This window comes from Halichoerus grypus, chromosome 7, assembly GCF_964656455.1.
Source record: "Halichoerus grypus chromosome 7, mHalGry1.hap1.1, whole genome shotgun sequence".
NCBI lineage: Eukaryota > Metazoa > Chordata > Mammalia > Carnivora > Phocidae > Halichoerus > Halichoerus grypus.
The window spans coordinates 67,887,431-67,905,439 of record NC_135718.1 but is presented as its reverse complement, the minus strand read 5'-3'; the positions used below and the strand labels follow the sequence as shown (position 1 = coordinate 67,905,439).

General features: G+C 47.3%; 1 protein-coding gene and 1 long non-coding RNA gene across 3 annotated transcripts in view; one reads left to right on the top strand and one right to left on the bottom strand.

Annotated features, from left to right (window-relative positions):
• LOC144382575 (uncharacterized) overlaps window positions 1-5,115 on the bottom strand; it is a 101,723-nt gene extending 96,608 nt beyond the window's left edge. The window contains exon 1 of the long non-coding RNA XR_013449760.1: window positions 4,967-5,115. This is a non-coding gene — a long non-coding RNA (uncharacterized LOC144382575). The remainder of the gene's footprint in view (window positions 1-4,966) is intronic.
• A 608-nt stretch (window positions 5,116-5,723) lies between these two features.
• PGBD5 (piggyBac transposable element derived 5) overlaps window positions 5,724-18,009 on the top strand; it is a 97,619-nt gene continuing 85,333 nt past the window's right edge. For both annotated transcript variants that reach the window (XM_036106963.2, XM_036106962.2), the window contains exon 1: window positions 5,724-6,076. In XM_036106963.2, coding sequence (XP_035962856.1) covers window positions 5,758-6,076 — 319 coding nt within the window. In that variant the 5' untranslated portion in view covers window positions 5,724-5,757. The remainder of the gene's footprint in view (window positions 6,077-18,009) is intronic.

Sequence of the window (18,009 nt, the reverse complement as noted above, 5' to 3'; positions counted from 1 at the left end):
AGTCTCTGCCACCTTAGGACTTTTGTTCATTTTTGTTCCCTGCAGCAGCTTGGCCATTTGCAAAATCAAAAATTGTAAAAGTACCAACAGGAAGCAATACACCGTATTTTATGGATTCTAAGATGCCCCTCCCCTCCCATCTTCTTTCACATCTCCAACATCAGGAATTGTCTTATAGTTGGTGCTGAGCAGGTGGAAGTCCCTATAAAGTTACTATAGCCTGATTCTGTGCCATTTGGTTACTATTCCGAGAGCACGCCTGACCGTCTATATCCCTTGGCATGCCAGGCCACAGGCCTTTTGAGGACCATTTGAAGAAGGAAAATAAACTGGTTATTATATGAAAATCTTGGATAAGGCAAGAAAATAAAAACAAAGCCCCACCAGCATCAAACCATGCAGAATGGAGGGGCAGCAACTTGGATGACCTCAGAGTACTTTTATAAGAATGGTAGCACGCAAAGCAATCTTGAGAAAGAACAACAAAGCTGGAGGTATCAGTATCTCAGATTTCAAGATATACTACAAAGCTATAAGAATCAAAACAGGAGGGTGCTGGCAGAAAAATAGACACATAAATCAATGGAAACAGGATAGAGAGCCCAGAAAATAAATACACAATTACATGGTCAATTAATCTTCGACAAAGGAGGCAAGAATATGTAACGGGAAAAAGTCTCTTCAAAAACAGTGTTGGGAAAACTGGACAGCTACATGCAAAAGAATGAAACAAGACCACATTCTTTCACCATACATATAAAGACACTCAAAATGGATTAAAGATCTAAATGTGAGATCTGAGGGGTGCCTGGCTGGCTCAGTCCATAGAGCATGCGACTCTTGATCTTGAGGTGGTGAGTTCAAGTCCCACATTGGTTGTAGAGTTTACTTAAAAAAATAAGTAAATAAATGTGAGATGTGAAACCATAAAACTCCTAAAAGAGAATAGGCAGTAATCTCTTGGAGATTGGCTTTAGCAACATAATCGTGGATATGTCTGCTCAGCCAAAAGAAACAAAAGCAAAAATAAACTATTAGGACTACATCAAAATAAAAAGCTTTTGCACAGTAAAGGAAACCAACAACAAAACCAAAAGGGAACCTACTGAATGGGAGAAGATAGTCGTGAATGATAAATCTAATAAAGGATTAATAGCCAAAATATGTAAAGAACACCAATCCCCCCCAAAAAACCCCAACATATAATCCAATTAAAAAATGGGCAGAGGACCTAAATAGACATTTTTCCAGAAAATACATACAGATGTCCAACAGACACGTGAGAAGATGCTCAATATCACTAGTCATCAGGAAAATAAAATCAGAACCACAGGGACATCTATCACCTTACACCTGTCAGAATGGCTAGTATTGAAAAGACAAGAAAGAACAAGTGTTGGCCAGGATGTGGAGAAAAAGGAACCCTTGTGCCCTGTTAGTAGGAATGCAACCACTGTGGAAAACAATATGGAGGTTCCTCAAAAAATTAAAAATAGAACTACCATATGCTTCAATAATTCTACTATTTGGTATTTACCCAAAGGAAATAAAAACTCTTGATTCAAAAAGATATATGCACTTCTAGGTTTATTGCAGCATTATTTACAATAACCAAGATATGGAAGCAATCCAAGTGCCCATCAGTGGATGAATGGATAAAGATATGGTATATATATGTAATGGAATATTACCCAGCTAGAAAAAAGAATGAGATCTTGCCATTTGTGACAACATGGGTGGATCTAGAGGATATTATGCTAAGTGAAATAAGTCAGACCGAGAAAGGCAAATACCATACGATTTCACTTCTATATGGAATCTAAAAAATGAAACAAGTGAACAAAGAAAAAAACAGAAACAGACTCTTAAAAAACAAAGAACAAACTGGTTGTTGTGGGAGGGAAGGTGGATGGGGGATGGGTGAAATAGGTGAAGGGGATTAAGAGGTACAAATTTCCTGTTATAAAATAAATAAAATAATTTCCTGTTCTCGTCTGGAGATGAAAAGTACAGCACTGGGAATATAGTCAATAATATTGTAATAAGTTTGTATGGTGACAGGCAATGATACACTTACAGTGGTAAGCACTGAGTAATGTATAGAATTGTCAAATCACTATGTTGTACACCTGAAACTAATTTAACACGGAATGTCAGCTATATGTCAATACTAAAAAATTTTTAAGTGTAGCATGACAGAAGCTCTGGGTGGCTCAGAGGAACATATTGTGGGAAAAATCTGGGCATTGAAAACTCTCAGAAAGTAAATAAGAATAGTGAGATTCTTTTTTTTTTTTTTTAAAGATTTTATTTATTTATTTGAGACAGAGAGAATGAGAGAGAGAGAGCACATGAGAGGGGGGAGGGTCAGAGGGAGAAGCAGGCTCCTTGCTGAGCAGGGAGCCTGATGCGGGACTCGATCCAGGGACTCCAGGATCATGACCTGAGCCGAAGGCAGTCGCTTAACCAACTGAGCCACCCAGGCGCCCGAATAGTGAGATTCTGAACGTGAAGTTCTGGAAAAACATTATACAGCTATTTTACTTATTTTTATGTATGCATTAAGGTGATACATGATAAAAATCTGTCTAAATATGGGGTGCCTGGGTGGCTCAGTCGTTGAGCATCTGCCTTCCGCTCGGGTCATGATCCCAGGGTCCTGGGATCCATATGGCTCCCTGCTCAGCAGGGAACCTGCTTCTCCCTCTCCCACTCCCCCTGCTTGTGTTCCCTCTCTCGCTGTGTCTCTCTCTGTCAAATAAATAAATAAAATCTTTAAAAAAAAATCTGTCTAAATACTTATCAAAGAACTTTTTCAATACATTTAAATTACAATATTAATGAAAAGAAAACATTGTATCATAGTTTGAATGGTAGCATTTTTTCTTTCTTATTAAAACATACCAGGAAAGGAGGCCAAGACTCAATGAAATATGGCTATTAGCCCCAGTTTCATAAACGCATGAACCTCTGGCTTAACAAAACCTAAGGAATCTACTATAGAAATGGATTGCTCTTACTACCCTGGAGCTTTTTGTGCAGACTATGAACCAAAAGCTCAATATTAATCTAAAATTATTTAATTATATTACAAAGTTATATTATTTGGAAGATGTATTTAAATGACTCAAAGTTAAAAGATCTCAGTATAATACTGGTTCTATAATTATCCTCACAGATAACATTACTTATAAAAGTTAATAATGTAGAACCACAATGGTAGCATCAAGTATGAGGTTGCCAAGCAGATGGGAAAGTTTTTTGGTTTTTTGTTTTCCAATTGTTTTCTTCCCTTTCTTCCCCTCCTTCCACAAGGAGAATCAGCCACCTGTTCTTAAAGGCTGAAATATTTTTATTGTTCTTGGTTGGAAACACTTGCTTAAACAAAGTAACACTTGGTTGCTAAACACTTGATTCTAAACTGACATAGCCATCTATTTGCCGCTAAACATCCATTGTTTGGCAAGGGTTTGGATAACAATTTGATTTCTCAGTCTGTTTCTTTTGTGACCATATAATCCTCTCCCCAGTGTTGCATGCTGTGTGAGCTACAAGCACTTGTGAGCTCATAAGCACAAAGGCTCTATGGTTTCTTTGGGATTAGCACCATACAAATGCAAATTTGGGATAATGGAAGACAGTGTCCATCCTTGTAACTGTTATTGCTCTACTTTGTGCTTCCTATGGGTAACAAAGCAAGCCGTTGTTTTTTAAAATAAACACTCATTTTAGCTGCTGACTTTTTCATTGGCTACCTGGAGAAGAGAAGGAATTCTTGCCTATAGATTTCACTCTCTAGATCCCATTCAATTGTTTTTTTAGTAGATACCATTACATCTTACAGGAGTATTACAGAATTCCTAATTGCAGAATTCGAACTTGAGCAATGGAGTCTTATTTTGCATCTTCAATCTGTATGTCATTGACCTTTTCAAGTCTGATTATCTGCATGTACTCTTCTTCAAAATTTTTCGCTGGTTAGCACTGTATATAGATATGTTGGAAACCAGTTCTTTTCTGTGGCATAATTCTTCCAACGGAGTTGAAATGCTTTGCAAACAATTTCACATGTATCAGCCAATCCATATAAAAAGCAATGTCATGTGAATCCTTTCCTTTTTTTAAATATTGTCTTTCAGTGATTATCACAAATTCTTGCCGGTACAGAGGCTCCGGTTTGGGAGGAGGAAACAGGGGCTTGAGAGGGAAGGGCAAGAACAGAAGCTGCCGGCCTGCTGTTAGACCTTAGTTGGTGGTTAGTTGGTGGTCCTAACATCTTCATCCTTTATGCATGCTTAGAAATAGCAACATGCCTTTCCCTTTCGTGTAATCATTATTTAGTTAATACCCAGTAGGATTTGTAAGCCCTTCACATCTCTGTGGATTTATTTTATTTCAGAGTGCAAGTGACTTTATGGCCCAATTACCATCATTGTGACTTATTGCACTATTGTGGGAGGGAGAGAGGAACAAGAAACAGACTGATCATATGTATCGCCATCAACAGAATGAGTGCCACACACTCCTGGCCAAGGCAGAGGGGTGGGTGAAACCTTTCTGTTCTATTGTTTATCAGAGCACTGAAGCCTGGGTGATTGTGCTATATTTTAATAGACGAGTGTGTCAAATGTATGAGTGAAGATGTTGCAATAGTGGTGTTAGAGTAATCAATATTTGGGAGGTAATCAATATTTTGAGTTTAAAAGATGTCAAACGTCAAAGACGAGAGGAATGACTAAAACCAGATGCTGCCCCCCCTCAAATTACAGGGGGACTGAAGCGAGACTGAGTTAACATCTGACCCCAGAAATGGACCGGCGAGGCCGGCTCCTTATTAGAGCAAGATTCCCGGAAGCCAGACAGCCCTTGTGCTTATAAGAGCTCGCGGCGCAGCCCGCTGTGGACCACGGAAGCCGCAGCAGCAGCAACAGCCGCGGGAATTGTGACCCTCGGGCCCGCCGCCTACCTGGAGTTTCCGCAGCGCCTAGTTCAGAACCACCGGGGCGGACAGCTCCCCGGCGCCGGGCGCCGACTGCGGAAGGGGACGGTGAACGCGGCGTTCACGCTCCGTGAGCCGGTTGCGGCGGCAGGAAGAACCGGCTGCGTCCCCTTCCCCCACCCCCCCGACACCCATTCGGTTCCTCCCTTCCCCCTTGTGGGGCAGCGCGGGGCCTGCGGGTGGCCGTCCCGGGCCGCACGTCCCTGCAGGCGAGGAAGCCACCGGCCTCCCTCCCCCTTCCCACCGCCGCCGCCGCTCTCCTCGACCCGCCCCGGTGAGGGAGGTGGGGCGAGCCCCACGCCGGCCCCGCCCCGGCCTGGCTCCCCATTGGCCGGCGGGCCGGAGGTGCGAGGAGGCGGGGCCCGCCTCTGGCGGCTCGCGCCCGGGAAGGTCGGCCGGGGAGCGCGGGGTGCCGCGGGAGGGCGCGCGGGGACGCGGCGGGAGCCGAGGAGACGCAGCGGCGGCAGTAGCGGCGGCAGTAGCGGCGGCGCCTGGGCCCGGCCGCAGCCCCTGCCTCCCGCCCGCGCACCCTGCGTCCCGCCGCGGCCCGCAGCCTGCGGCGCCCGAGCTCCGAGGGCGCTTCCCCGGGCGCTGGGCCCGAGGCGGCCAAGACGGCGGGCCGGCCGGGCGCGGGGCGGCGGGCGCTGTGCTGCGGGCTGCGCTGGTGGGGGGCGGCGGGCCGCGGCGCGGGCCCGGGGCCCAGCGCGTGCGGCTGGGAGGCGCTGTGGGGGGCGGGCGCGCGGGCGGCGGCCGGGGCTATGGCCGAGGGCGGCGGGGGCGCGCGGAGGAGGGCGCCGGCGCTGCTCGAGGCGGCCCGCGCGCGCTACGAGAGCCTGCACATCTCGGACGACGTGTTCGGCGAGTCGGGCCCGGACAGCGGCGGGAACCCCTTCTACAGCACGTCTGCCGCCTCGCGCTCCTCCTCGGCCGCCTCCTCGGACGACGAACACGAGCGCCCCGGCCCCCCGCCGCCGCCCGGCGCCCCGGACGCGCAGGAGCCGGAGGAGGACGAGGCCGGCGCGGGCTGGAGTGCCACGCTGCGGGACCGCCCGCCCCCGCGCTTCGAGGACACCGGCGGTAAGGCGCGGCCCGGGGAGGCGGGAGCGCGGGGCCGGGAGAACTCCAGACGCTCCCGTGGGCCGGCCGGTCGAGGGCAGTTCGTGTCAGCACACAAATGGGGCCGCGGCAGCGGGGATTTGAAGTGCGAGAATCAGCCTGACTGAGTGGGGGGCTCTGACTGCGTGGTGGGGGGGGGGGCGGCTCCGACTTGCCCGCGGTTGGAGAGGATGAGGCGGAGGCCGCGGCCAGCACCCTGCCGCTGGCAAAGACCTGGGGGGGGGAGGGGGGCTTCCCTCACTTGCCAGGAGTGTCCAAGCCAGTCACACCTGTGGGGTCGCACTCAGGGGTGCGTTTGAGTTAGGCTTTACTAGTTGAAGGGATTCTGCAAACCTGACGCGGCTTGTGTGTGTGTTGCGGGTTGGGGGGGGGGGGCGCGTAAGTCATTCTGTATTGATGGCCCCAGAGCAGCCTTACCCAGGTGCCAGGGGTGGGGCAGGTAGCCTTTGGAGGGAGGCCCAGTGAGAGCCTCTGGAGAGGCCACCCAGGGCGTCTTCACTGGCTCGTGTTTTCTCTAGTTAATCTGAGAAACTTTGTCCGTGCCTTTCAGGATCACTTGCTAAGAGCAGAGAAGAGTGAAAGGACAAGTTTAGCAGCGTTAAGGTGTATGCTCTTGCGCCAGAAGGCACTTTCATGTGTGTTCAGCTTACCGCCATGGTCATGGTCAAGCCCCTGATATCTGGAGGTCGCAGGAGTGCTGGCAGCTGAGGCTGCCGGAGGTCCTCTTTACTGCCTTCTTTTTCCGGAGGTGGTTCTAAAACGTCTCTACTTAACCCTGCCGAAGCTCTGTGGCCTCTGTGGCCTGTGCCCTCCGGGAGAGGTGGAGACCAGCCAGCAGTTTCCACCTGTCCCCTGATGCTTTTTGTTCCTTGCTCAGCAGCCTTCTGTGGCAGGCCCTTGTTTCTGCACACCATTTTTGTGTGTGGAAGAGTGTGCAACCGGTGTTGTTGAGGACCAGGGAGTGGCCGTACTGGGCATGATGCGGCTTTTCCTGTGGCTCTCCCTGATTGTTATTCAACCATAGGAGGGCAGGCCCAAGGGACCCCTGGCTGGTGCCTGGGCTTGGATCTGGACATGGTGTTGCAGCCTGCTGGTAGGCTGCTTGGGTTGGCTGGACTCTCTCAGCAGGGAGTGGTCTGCAAACCTCCTACAGGCAGGCTGCAGTGTGGACACCCTGAGCTACAGCTGGGCTCGCAGGGTCCAAGTTAACTGTGCAGTGTTTTGGAATAGTTAAATTTAACAACATGTTCTCATTTAGGCTGTGGTTAAGAGTTTGGGAATTTTCAAAGTCACATCACTCTGCATAATCCTTTTAAACCTCCTACATTTTCCGGAATGTCATAAGGGTTTCCAGCCCCAGATGGCTGTTTTCCATTAAATTAGCTCTTTAAGAATTGTACATACCCAGAGCTCTGGTTTGGCAGACTTGATGCTATGAGTGCTGTGATCCAGTTTTTGATCTTGGAACATGAGATATATGTCCTCTTGTTTCCCTACCTCTCCCGGGAAAATAGAATTGTGTTAGCTTAAGCCTGGTTATGAATAAGATTCATGAGTGTGTTGGTGTGAGAAGGATGAACACACCTAAATACATTTTCAAGCAATATTACGTTTCTTAGTAACCTATACTTCGGAGAAATTCTGCATCAGAGCAATTTAATCTAGCCACTGCAGCACTTAAATGGTCGTGAAGTGCAGGATCATATGTCATTTAGCATTAGGTTCAAATTCTGCTTCCTTCGGATGTTCACTGAGCTCACACCTGGACCTGAGAATCACAGGCAAGCGCTTTAACCAAAGACATTAGTGGTTATTTGATGGTATTTACACCCAATTTTGTTTTCTGGTTTTGTGTGGAAGCTTGCTTTTAAAATCCAGCCCTAATGAAGAATTTCCTTTCTTCCTTGAAACAGTCTTTCCCTGAGGGAAATTTGGGGTGGTGGTGGAGGGGTGAGGTTGATGGCTTATTAAGTGTGAGTTCAGATTGCCTGAAACAATGGGATATGATTTATGGGGCCTGAAAATAGATGCCGGGCAGAGAAAACCCTTGTGCCTAGTGGTGGTGGTGGTGGGGGGGAGATGGACATGTTTATTAAGAGGCTGAGAGCTGCACCCTGGCCACTCTGAGAGCAAAGAGGTTCAGGCTCTGAGGTTTTTTCAAAGTGTAGAATCTAACCCCACTTTCAAGGAATGCAGCTTGGGCCTTTTTTCCATCTTTGTTCCCTGGTTTGTTGACAGACCTCACTTGGCTGGTGGGGTAGGATAGGGAGGCAAGCAGGAGGGTGGCATTTTGATCTGTAATCAGCCCTCATAAAAGAAAGTCCATAGCAGAAATGGCTGTTGCTGCTAGAATCGGATGAGGAAAGCAAAGGATTCTAGACTTAGGGAACAGGCTTCCTGCCTGCCTTCTGCTGTAAAAGTATGTGTATGTGTGTAAATAAGTGAATATGTATGTGTGCGACTGTGTCTTACAGGTAAATCTGTATTGCTTGTGCTGGTTTGGGCTGGTTGGGGCTTTTTGGGGGGTTTTTTGTTTTTAAATTAGAGATTACAGCTGCTGTCTGGGAGCCCTCCGATGACCTGGAGTCCCTGTGCATGAGAGAGGTGGAGGCATTGGGCACCACTGAGCTTTGATCTGCATTTGGAGTGCACACAGTAGGGAGATACTTGGTGCCCAGCTGAGCGGAGGAGGGCAGAGAGGCAGAGGCATTTCTGTGGTTCAGGTTGAGACTCCTCTGCTAGCTGTTCTTCTAGTCTTCCCAGACTCTTCCTTCTGTTTTGTTCATGTATTTAGCTTCCTGGATCAGGAGCTCCAGAAGTGCAGCCAACAGTTATTGGTGGAGCGGTCCTCTCCTTCACCCCCTTCTTTCTTCTCCCTGGGTTCTGGTTGTGCCTGGAGATATGGGTCCCCTTGAGATGATTTAAATACAAAGACCGTGCTTGCAGGGCTGGCTGATGGGCTCTTAACCCCTGTGTGAGTGGAGGGTCAGCCTGGGAGCTAGAGATGCTTGCTGGAGCCCAGGGCCCAGAACCTTCTCATCAGACTTGCAGCTCTCCCTCTAAAATAGCCCCCTCAAGCTGTCAGCCTCGCCTGCCCACTGTGCAAATAACCGACACAGCATGCAAGCTCACTCTTTGGAAGCAGCATGAAATTCAGGCCGGCTGCTTTTTGGGCTTCTGCCCTTTTGGTTTCTTATTCTGAGCAGTCTTGTGATTCATTCTCTCTGAGGAGGCAAAGGAACAGGCAGATTCACAGATGCTCAGGGGCTCCCTTGTGTTCGGCTTTGTCGGTCCTTTGTCGTGGCTGGCTGGGATCTGAGCTGTTTGCTCTTTCTGTTAGAGGTTGGACTTCACAGGAGTGTGTTCTCTGTGTACATGTGTACGTGTCAGGAACCCTCGGGAGGTATGACCTTGAGAAGCTGGAGAGGACCACAGGGCTCTGAAAATTAACATTGTGAAATGTTTTATCTTAGAGTTTGTTGTTGATTTATTTGGCCTAAAGTCTTTTTTGACTAACAAGTAAGAGGAGAAAAATCTTTCTCTTAAAGCCAGAGTTAAACGGATACTCTCATAATGGATTTGTGAGTGGAGGTACCTGGGCCCCTGTCGTGGTCGTCCAGGATAAGCAGCTGCACCTTTAGCTCTGTACCACGTTCGGTGGCTCCAGGAGGAACTGGAGTCTGGGCGACCTACAAGGTACATCTTATGCAGTGCTGCATAATAATCAAGCATGTGCCCCCACCACACAGAATTCAGAGAAGGGAGCTTCCTGGAGAGAGGTTTTGTTCAGGAGGTGGGCATGACGCTGATTAAAACCAGCAGTCCCCATTCATAGCATGCTTTTCCTCATCGTGCCGAACCTTCAAGAGTACTCTGAGAGAGCCGGTATCACCTCCACTTTACAGAGAAACACAGATAGGTCTTTTCAGTCAGGGTCTCGGGCGATGAGATTACCTGGTGAAGTGGTAGCCTTCTAACTAGGCAGACTTGATCATTCAAGGAAGGTCGTGCCTTTTTATTTTTTTCTTTACAGCATCTAAAACCTTTTTCAGTCAGGAATACTTTCATATTTTTACATGGAATTGCTTCTAACTTTTTTGGGGGCGATACACAGTTCTGTGCGGTTTAAGGCATGTATGGATTTGTGTAACCAGTCCCCACAGTCAGATAGGAGACAGAAAATCTAGAATTTTATCTCTTTATTTAATCCCTGCTACCCCTCAGCCATTGTGATGAGAGTTTAGAGTATTTCTGCAGGTAGCAGGGCTTTGAATACATTGGGAATCTGTGGGTTGTGTGGGGTCTGGTACTCAGTTTTAAAGTAGAAAATTCACCTTTATTTTTAAGAAGTGTGATTGTATATTTTTTTTCTTAATAACAAGTTATATATGTACATTTTAGGGAAAAATGATAAAATTTTAAGAAATCCCATAATCTCTCATTACCCTAGATAATCATAGTTAATTATATTGAGTATATCGTTCATGTATCTTAGATTACATCTTGTTGGGTGACCTGCTTTTTAATTGTAATTAATATATTGTAAACGTTTTCCATTTAAATTTTGAAGTGTCAATTTTAATAAGTCCATGATATTACACAGTTCCCTCTGGGTGGGTGTTGAGTTCATTGTCCCCCCTCCCCCTTATATTTATTATGCTACGATAAGTATTCTTGAAGCTTAAGTTTGTGTGCACATCCTCAGCACATTCCTTAGCATAAAACGACCAAAACAGAATTGAATTAAGGACACACTGTAAGGTTTTTGATATCCGTGGTGAAATAGCCTTCCAGAAATGCACACTCCTGCCGGCAGTATACCAAAAAGGCTTAGAAGGTCTTGCTTAGAAGACCCACTCCAGTGCGTGATCCCTGCTGGTAGGGTGCTTTTAGAGGACCGTTGCATTTAATAAAGCTTATTGAGGTGTAACACACACAGAGCGCATGAGTCATAGTGCACAGCTCAGTGCGTACAACTGAGACCCAGATGAAGATCAGGAACGTTCCCAGCACCCCAAAGATTCCCTCCTGCTCCTTCCCAGTCAGTTACTCTGTGCCCCCAGGGGTGATCATTATTCCGACTTCTGTTCCATCAACCATCGATTAAGTTTGCCTGTTCCTTTGGTCTGGTGGTTCAGTTCATCAATATATCTTATTCTTATTATTGCACGTCACAGTCTTTAATTTTGTATCGCGTGTAGTATTTCACCATATAAGTACTGTAGTTGGTTATCCATTATCCTGTTAATGGTGTTTTACATTGTGTCCAGTTGGGGCTTCTCTGGGTAGAGCTGCTTCAGACATTCTTGTGTTTTTGATGGACGTATACGTCATTTCCGTTGAGCACATAAACCCAGGAGTAGGTTTGCGGGGTCATAGATTAGATGCAGGTCTCACCCTCGGCACTGTTGTCCTTACGGGCTGGATGACGTTTTGTTGGGGAGGCCGTTTTGTTGGAGCATCCCTGGCCCCTACCCACTGAATGCCCGGTGGCACCCTTCCCTCTAGTTACGGCAACCAAACATTTCTCCGGGCATTGCCATATCACCTGCAGTTGAGAACCACTGCTTTATTTTTTGAAAAGATTTATTTATTTATTTGAGAGAGAGAGAGAGAGCATGAGCAGAGGGGAGAGGCAGAGGAAGAGGGAGAAGCAGACTCCCCGCTGAGCAGGGAGCCCGCTGCGGGGCTCGATCCCAGGACCCTGGAATCATGACCCTAGTCGAAGGCAGACACGCTTAGCCAACTGAGCCCCCTGGTGCCCCAAGAACCACTGGTTTAGTACATACTGCCAAACAGTGTTCCAGTGTATACACCCACCAGCGATGTACGAGACGTGCCATGTATTAATTCAGCAAGCATATTGAACCCTGTTGGGATAAAACGATAAATAAGACCTGTCTCCTGGGGTCCAACAGGAGAGACAAAGTGAAGAAAAGGAGGAAGAGTCTCTGGCGAACAGTGTGATCCAGTAAACATGGATTTATATGGGATTCCGGAGGTGCACCACCTGATCCAGCTGGGTTGGGGAAGAAGCAGTACCTTTGATGGAGGCGGCCCCTAAGCTGCATCTTGAAGAACAAATAAAGATTAGTCAGGTGAAGAGGAAGGAACAGGGCATCTCAAACTTGGGCAAAGGCCAGGAGGGGAGAAGGTATGCCACTTGGCCCATGTGCGGCCCCACTCTTTTCCTAAACTGAGCATCCTGACCTGAAGCCTTCTCAGTGAAAATGTCCTGAAATGTGACATGATGTAATTGTTATCATATTGCAAGTAACTGTAGCTGGAATCTGAGCTCCCAAGTTCAGGCGTGGATATAGATGTTACCTGCAAATGCTGGAGCCCACACAGAGGGGGATTTGGCAGGTTTGGTGAGAAATATGAACTTAGAGAGGGTGGAATCTGTGGAGAAGCCCTGAGGTCTTCCCTTGAAGGAAGGCAGAGGGAAAGGGACAACTCAGCTTGTGTTGGCGGGAGGAAGCATGGTATTACCTTGGGGTGGGAGGGATGTACTACAAGAGTAACAGGTTCCCTAAAACATCCTGTGACATAGAGCTGATGCTCCACCTAGACTGGCACATGGTACAGAGAGCCCCTTTCTGCTTTGTGACTTTCAGAAAGAATTGTTACAAAAGTAGGAACCTCAGGCCATATTTAGCTGTATGTTTAATAAATCGCTTTACTAAAAAGTTTAGAACTGCAAATCTTTACACTCTAACTGGGACAACATCACTCCTTGGCCAGGATATTGCTTTGATTTCCAGCTTCTAGTCTTGTTGACACTCCCGCTCCATCCCCATTTCTTCTGTGGAAGAAGAGCGATCTTTACAAACATAAGCCCATCCACTGACTTTTCTGCTTAAACCTTCCAACTGAAGCCAAAGGGAATTCCAGAGTCCTTCGCAAGGCCTCCTCCATAGCCTCAATTTCCAGTGTCCCCTTTTGTCCCCTGTCCTGCCATCAACACAAAATCTATTCATCTCAGAGCCTTCGTGCCTGCAGGGCCTGTACCTGGAATGTTCTTCATGGAAGCCCTTGCTTGTTAGTTTGGTCTTGGCTCGGATGTCACTGTCTCCAAGAATATAAAATCACTACCTTCCCCCTGTCCCTCTTCACAGCCACATGAGCTAATACATTTCCCATGTAGGATGAGACCTTGGATGTCTTGCTCACAGTTAGGACATGGTGAGTCCTCAATGTTTGTTGAATAAAGGAATGAACAGAAGAATAGATGGACACAGAGCTAGATTGTTAAAAGTGAGGATGGGAATCAGCACCAATAAAGAAATGTCTACAAGGAGCTAAGCATTTTCTACATCCCAAATAGTGGAAGAGAGGTTGGGGCAGCTCTTGGGGGGAGCGGATTCCTTACTAGGAAGGCACTGAAGCAAGTCTGGGATGTATTTTACAGGGTTTTCTGTCCTGTATAGAAAACTGAACTTGGCCTCGGAGGAACTGTCCAAGCATTGGGCTCCTGCAACCTGCCCACCTCTGAAGAGCTCGAGACCCCCTGACAGGAGTCTATTAGAAACTTGCAGGGGAGCCAGCTTCTTGCACCCCTTTATTTAACAGGTGCTTGTATGTCAAGTACTTTGTGCCAGATAGTGTTCCAAGCACTTACTTTTTTTTTTTTTTTAAGATTTTATTTATTAGAGAGAAAGAGAGGGCACAGGCAGGAGGAGGGGCAGGGGGAGGGGCAGAGGGAGGGAGAGGGAGAAGCGGACTCCCTACTGAGCAGGGAGCCTGATGCGGGACTCGACCCCAGGACCCTGAGATCATGACCTAAGCCAAAGTTAGACGCTTGACTGAGCCACCCAGGCGCCCCTAAGCACTTTGTAATGTGTGTAATCCTCAAAACAATCTTGTGAGGTATTATTATCCCTATTTTTAACATAAGGAAACTGAGTCACAGAGAGGTTAAGTGACCTCGGGTGAACTAGTTCCTTTGATTAGGAGACAAGGAAGCATCATACTTAGAGCGTGAGTATGGAACACGGTATATGCTGGTCGGATCAACTAATTAATGATAAGTCCCTTGCAAGGGGCCCTTGAAGACCAGTGTCATTCTCCAAATCTGTTTTGCCTGTTGCCTGTCTTCCCAAGCAGTGGCTGCTCCTTGTTTCCCAGCACCCCTTGCAGTGAGACGGGGATGCCGCCTGGATTCAGGACAGTGGAAAATGAGCCAAAGTGTGGACTCCACTCTCAGGCCTGGCCATGTGGAGGCTTCTCTGAGCCACACATCAGAGATTTTGGGGGACCTTGTATCTAAATCACCGTTTGGAGAAAAGCCACTCACACATCAGTCATATTTTTTTTTTTAAGATTTTATTTTATTTTATTTTATTTTATTTATTTATTTATTTGACACAGAGAGAGAGCGAGAGCAGGAACACAAGCAGGGGGAGTGGGAGAGGGAGAAGTAGACTCCCCGCTGAGCAGGGAGCCCGAGGCGGGGCTCGATCCCAGGACCCTGGGATCCTGACCTGAGCCAAAGGCAGACATTTAACTGACTGAGCCACCCAGGCGCCCCACATCAATCATATTTATCGTGGACTAAATTTATGTCGGCAAGAAATGAACTTCTTTCTTGTTCGATTCATCATACATTTGGTGGGGGCGTTGTTAGAACAGCCAGCTTAACTGGCACAGACGCTAAAGAAAAGAGGATTGATGGGGGAAAAGCAGATTCAGATCAGTAGGGCCACATGCCGAATCACTCTGTGAGGATTCATGAGGGGAAACCATGGAAAACAACCCGGAGAATAAAAATGAATTCTTTGTTTCTCTCAGGGAAATTCCCACAGCAACTTTGGGAGCGGACAGGTAAGATAATGCAGGTAAGCAATGTGCATAGGGCGTTCTAGATGCAGGTGTTTAATTGCACATCGATGGTTTGAGGCTGTAGGTGGTTTGAAAGGGGCTTGGTGGTCAGTTTATGGCTGGAGAGGATCCGGGGCAGAAGGCCTGGGCTGTGCCCTGTGCTTATCCTGTGATTTTGGGTAAGTGGCTCAGCAGAGTCCATCATCTATGTAGGAGCTCCTTCCCAGAGTTCTGAGAATCAGTAAAGATGTGTGGGGAAGCACAGAGCTGGTGGTTCATTACAGGTAGCTTTATCTTTCTTCCTTTAAGCTTTTGTCCTGTGTGGCCAAAATGCACATGATGGATATTGTGCTACGTAGAAGATTTTCAAAACTTTTTAGCAACCAGGGACCTTAGGACAAACCCAGGGTACATATTATCAGCCAGTGGAAAGTGGGCACTGTCTTTGAAGTTGGGAGTGGGAGGGCCCCAGAGCCCACCCCACCCCCAGGTGCCTCCAGCCCCTTGGCAGCCCCTCAGTTCCTGAGGCGCCCTGTGAGGCACCACAGACTGAGAATCCACCTCATACTCTAATGTCAAGGGCCTTCAGCTGGAACCCAGGTCAGGAGGGGAGAGTGACCCCAGGCGCAGGTGACTGAGGCCTCTGAGAAGTGCCCCATCCTTTCCAAGATGGTGAAGAGGACCCGGATAGGTCAAATTCTGACATTTCAAAGCCGCCCAAAAACGTCCATGACAAAAGCGATTAAAAATTGAATTATTTTGGATGGCATCAGAGAGGGAGGACACCTGTTTTCTTGTTTAGGAAACTTACAAAGAGAAGATCAGGGATTGGGATAAAGGATGATTTTCTGGAAAGAAAAAATGTAAATCAGTGGAATTATCTAAAGAGTGGTGAGAGTCTTGCTTATAGATGTTCCTCCTGTGTTTGGGGAAGGTGGAGAACATGTAACATCTTCAATTTAAGTTTTCCTGAGAATCCCCAGCTGACTTTGGGGGGCGGGGTGTCCTATGTGACGATTCTGAGATTCTGTGAGTGAGCAGACCTCCACTCCAGAGTCACATAAAAAACAATCCACACCTCCATCCTCTTTTGCCTCTAATGAAACTTACTTTCCCAGGTCCCAGCATTTGAGGCAGATAAACATGTTCCCTTTCGTTGGCTCTTACTAATATTTCAGCAGGATTTCCAATGTGTTTTCCTTGGCTGGCTGGGAAGCTGGACCACAATTTATGGCATCTTAGGGGACATGCACGCAGAATTCCAGTGGGATCCTGGAACAGAACCTAATTGGAGATCAGAGACCATTGTAGTGAGAAGCTTTTCTTTAAGATTGAAAGAGGTGCATGTTATGCAAATATTAGCAAGCGTAAGTTCACACTATCTATCGAAAACTTATAGACTCATTATCTTCAAGAAGGCTGGCAGATAAGAAATAGTTTCTGGGAAAGATGTAGGTAAATTCAGGGAGATGGCAAATTACCCCAGGGAAACCGGAATGGCTAAAGAGTATGACCCAAACTTTTTTTTTTTAAGATTTTATTCATCTATTTGGCAGAGAGAGAGAGAGAGAGCCAGAGAGCACAAGTGGGGGGAATGGCAGAGGGAGAAGGAGAAGCAGGCTTCCTGCTTAGCAGAGAGTATGATGTGGGCCTCGATCCCAGGACCCCTGGGATCATGACGTGAGCTGAAGGCAGATGCTTAAGCGACTGAGCCACCCAGGCGCCCCCCTGCCCAAACTTCTGAAGATGGTGTGTGAGATAACTTTGGTGGGAAGGAATAAAGATCTGCAACTGTCTTTGATTCTCTTTCTCAGGAAGGCATTGTGATGTGGTGCCCAGGGCTTTGTAGACAGACACATGCTCGGGTGCCCATCCCAGCCCTGCCTCTAAAGTGACACTTCCCAGAGGGCAGCTGCAGGCACCGGGTGATGTCACACAGGGTCAGTCACAGGAGGCACTCCGCAACCTACCCCTTCCACCATCTTGCTGGGTTTGGTATCAACATCCCTGATGTCCCTGCTGCCAAAGGACCAACCAGAGTCACATGCCCAGTGGGGCATGCCAACATTCCTTCACCCCATCAGGTTATTGGCAGCAAGGTTGGAAGATTTTTAAATCTCCTGGGAAACTAAAGCAAACGGCTCCAAAAAGAAGTTTCAGAATGCAGACTTCATACCATGTTTTGAATACATTTCATTCATTTGGCAGATACTGACAGTGCTACCGATGTGCCCGGCGCTGCATTAGAAACTGACTTGAGAAGTTAACAAGAAAGGGTTCCAGCTCAGCCAGCATGGAGTCTGATGAACACAGGTGGCCCTCAGATCATCGTGACGCTGAGTAATAGGTGCTCTCATAAGAAGGATGTCCTAGGAGCTGAGGGAACACTCGGGGGGAGCCAAGCCCCGACACTTCTGTAGAGCCATGGTGAACGTGATGGATGCAGATGGCTCCAGGGGAAACCAAAGGACTGCTCAAATCCCTGCTCCTTAACAGCTCCAAGTGCCCCCCCAACCCCTTCCAGAGACAGAATGGAAGCCGGGAGTTTGGCTCTGGTTGGGGTGGACGTGGCCATGCCTGAGTTCTGACCTGCAGCCCGTGGGCTGATTCCCATGTTCATTAAGGAGTACAACGAAAATGTAATGTCACCAACAGAGTATCTTCCCGGGCACGTTGGTACTGGGAAAGCCCGTGAAGGCTGTGGAGTTGAAAACAAGAGTACCTTTTTTCTTGGTAATTCTAATACCGTGTGCAGTGTTTTAAAAATTATACACATGAAAGTATCCAGTCTTATTTGCATGCATTGGTATCATACACCATTTTTAACTGCAGTCCTTGTTTTACCTTCTTCCCATTTTGTTAAAATTCTCCTCACTGCTGCCTTTGTCCCTGTAATCCCTGTTGACAACTTGGTGCTCATCCATGACCACGTTTGTCCGTACCCACGCACGCATGGGGTTTTGTCATTGTTTAACGAATATGGGCTCATTTTATCTACCTCTTGATCAAGTGCTTCTCGTTTAATAATACTTCATGAATAACTTCCTTCTGTTCTTCTCTTAATTTTTATATAA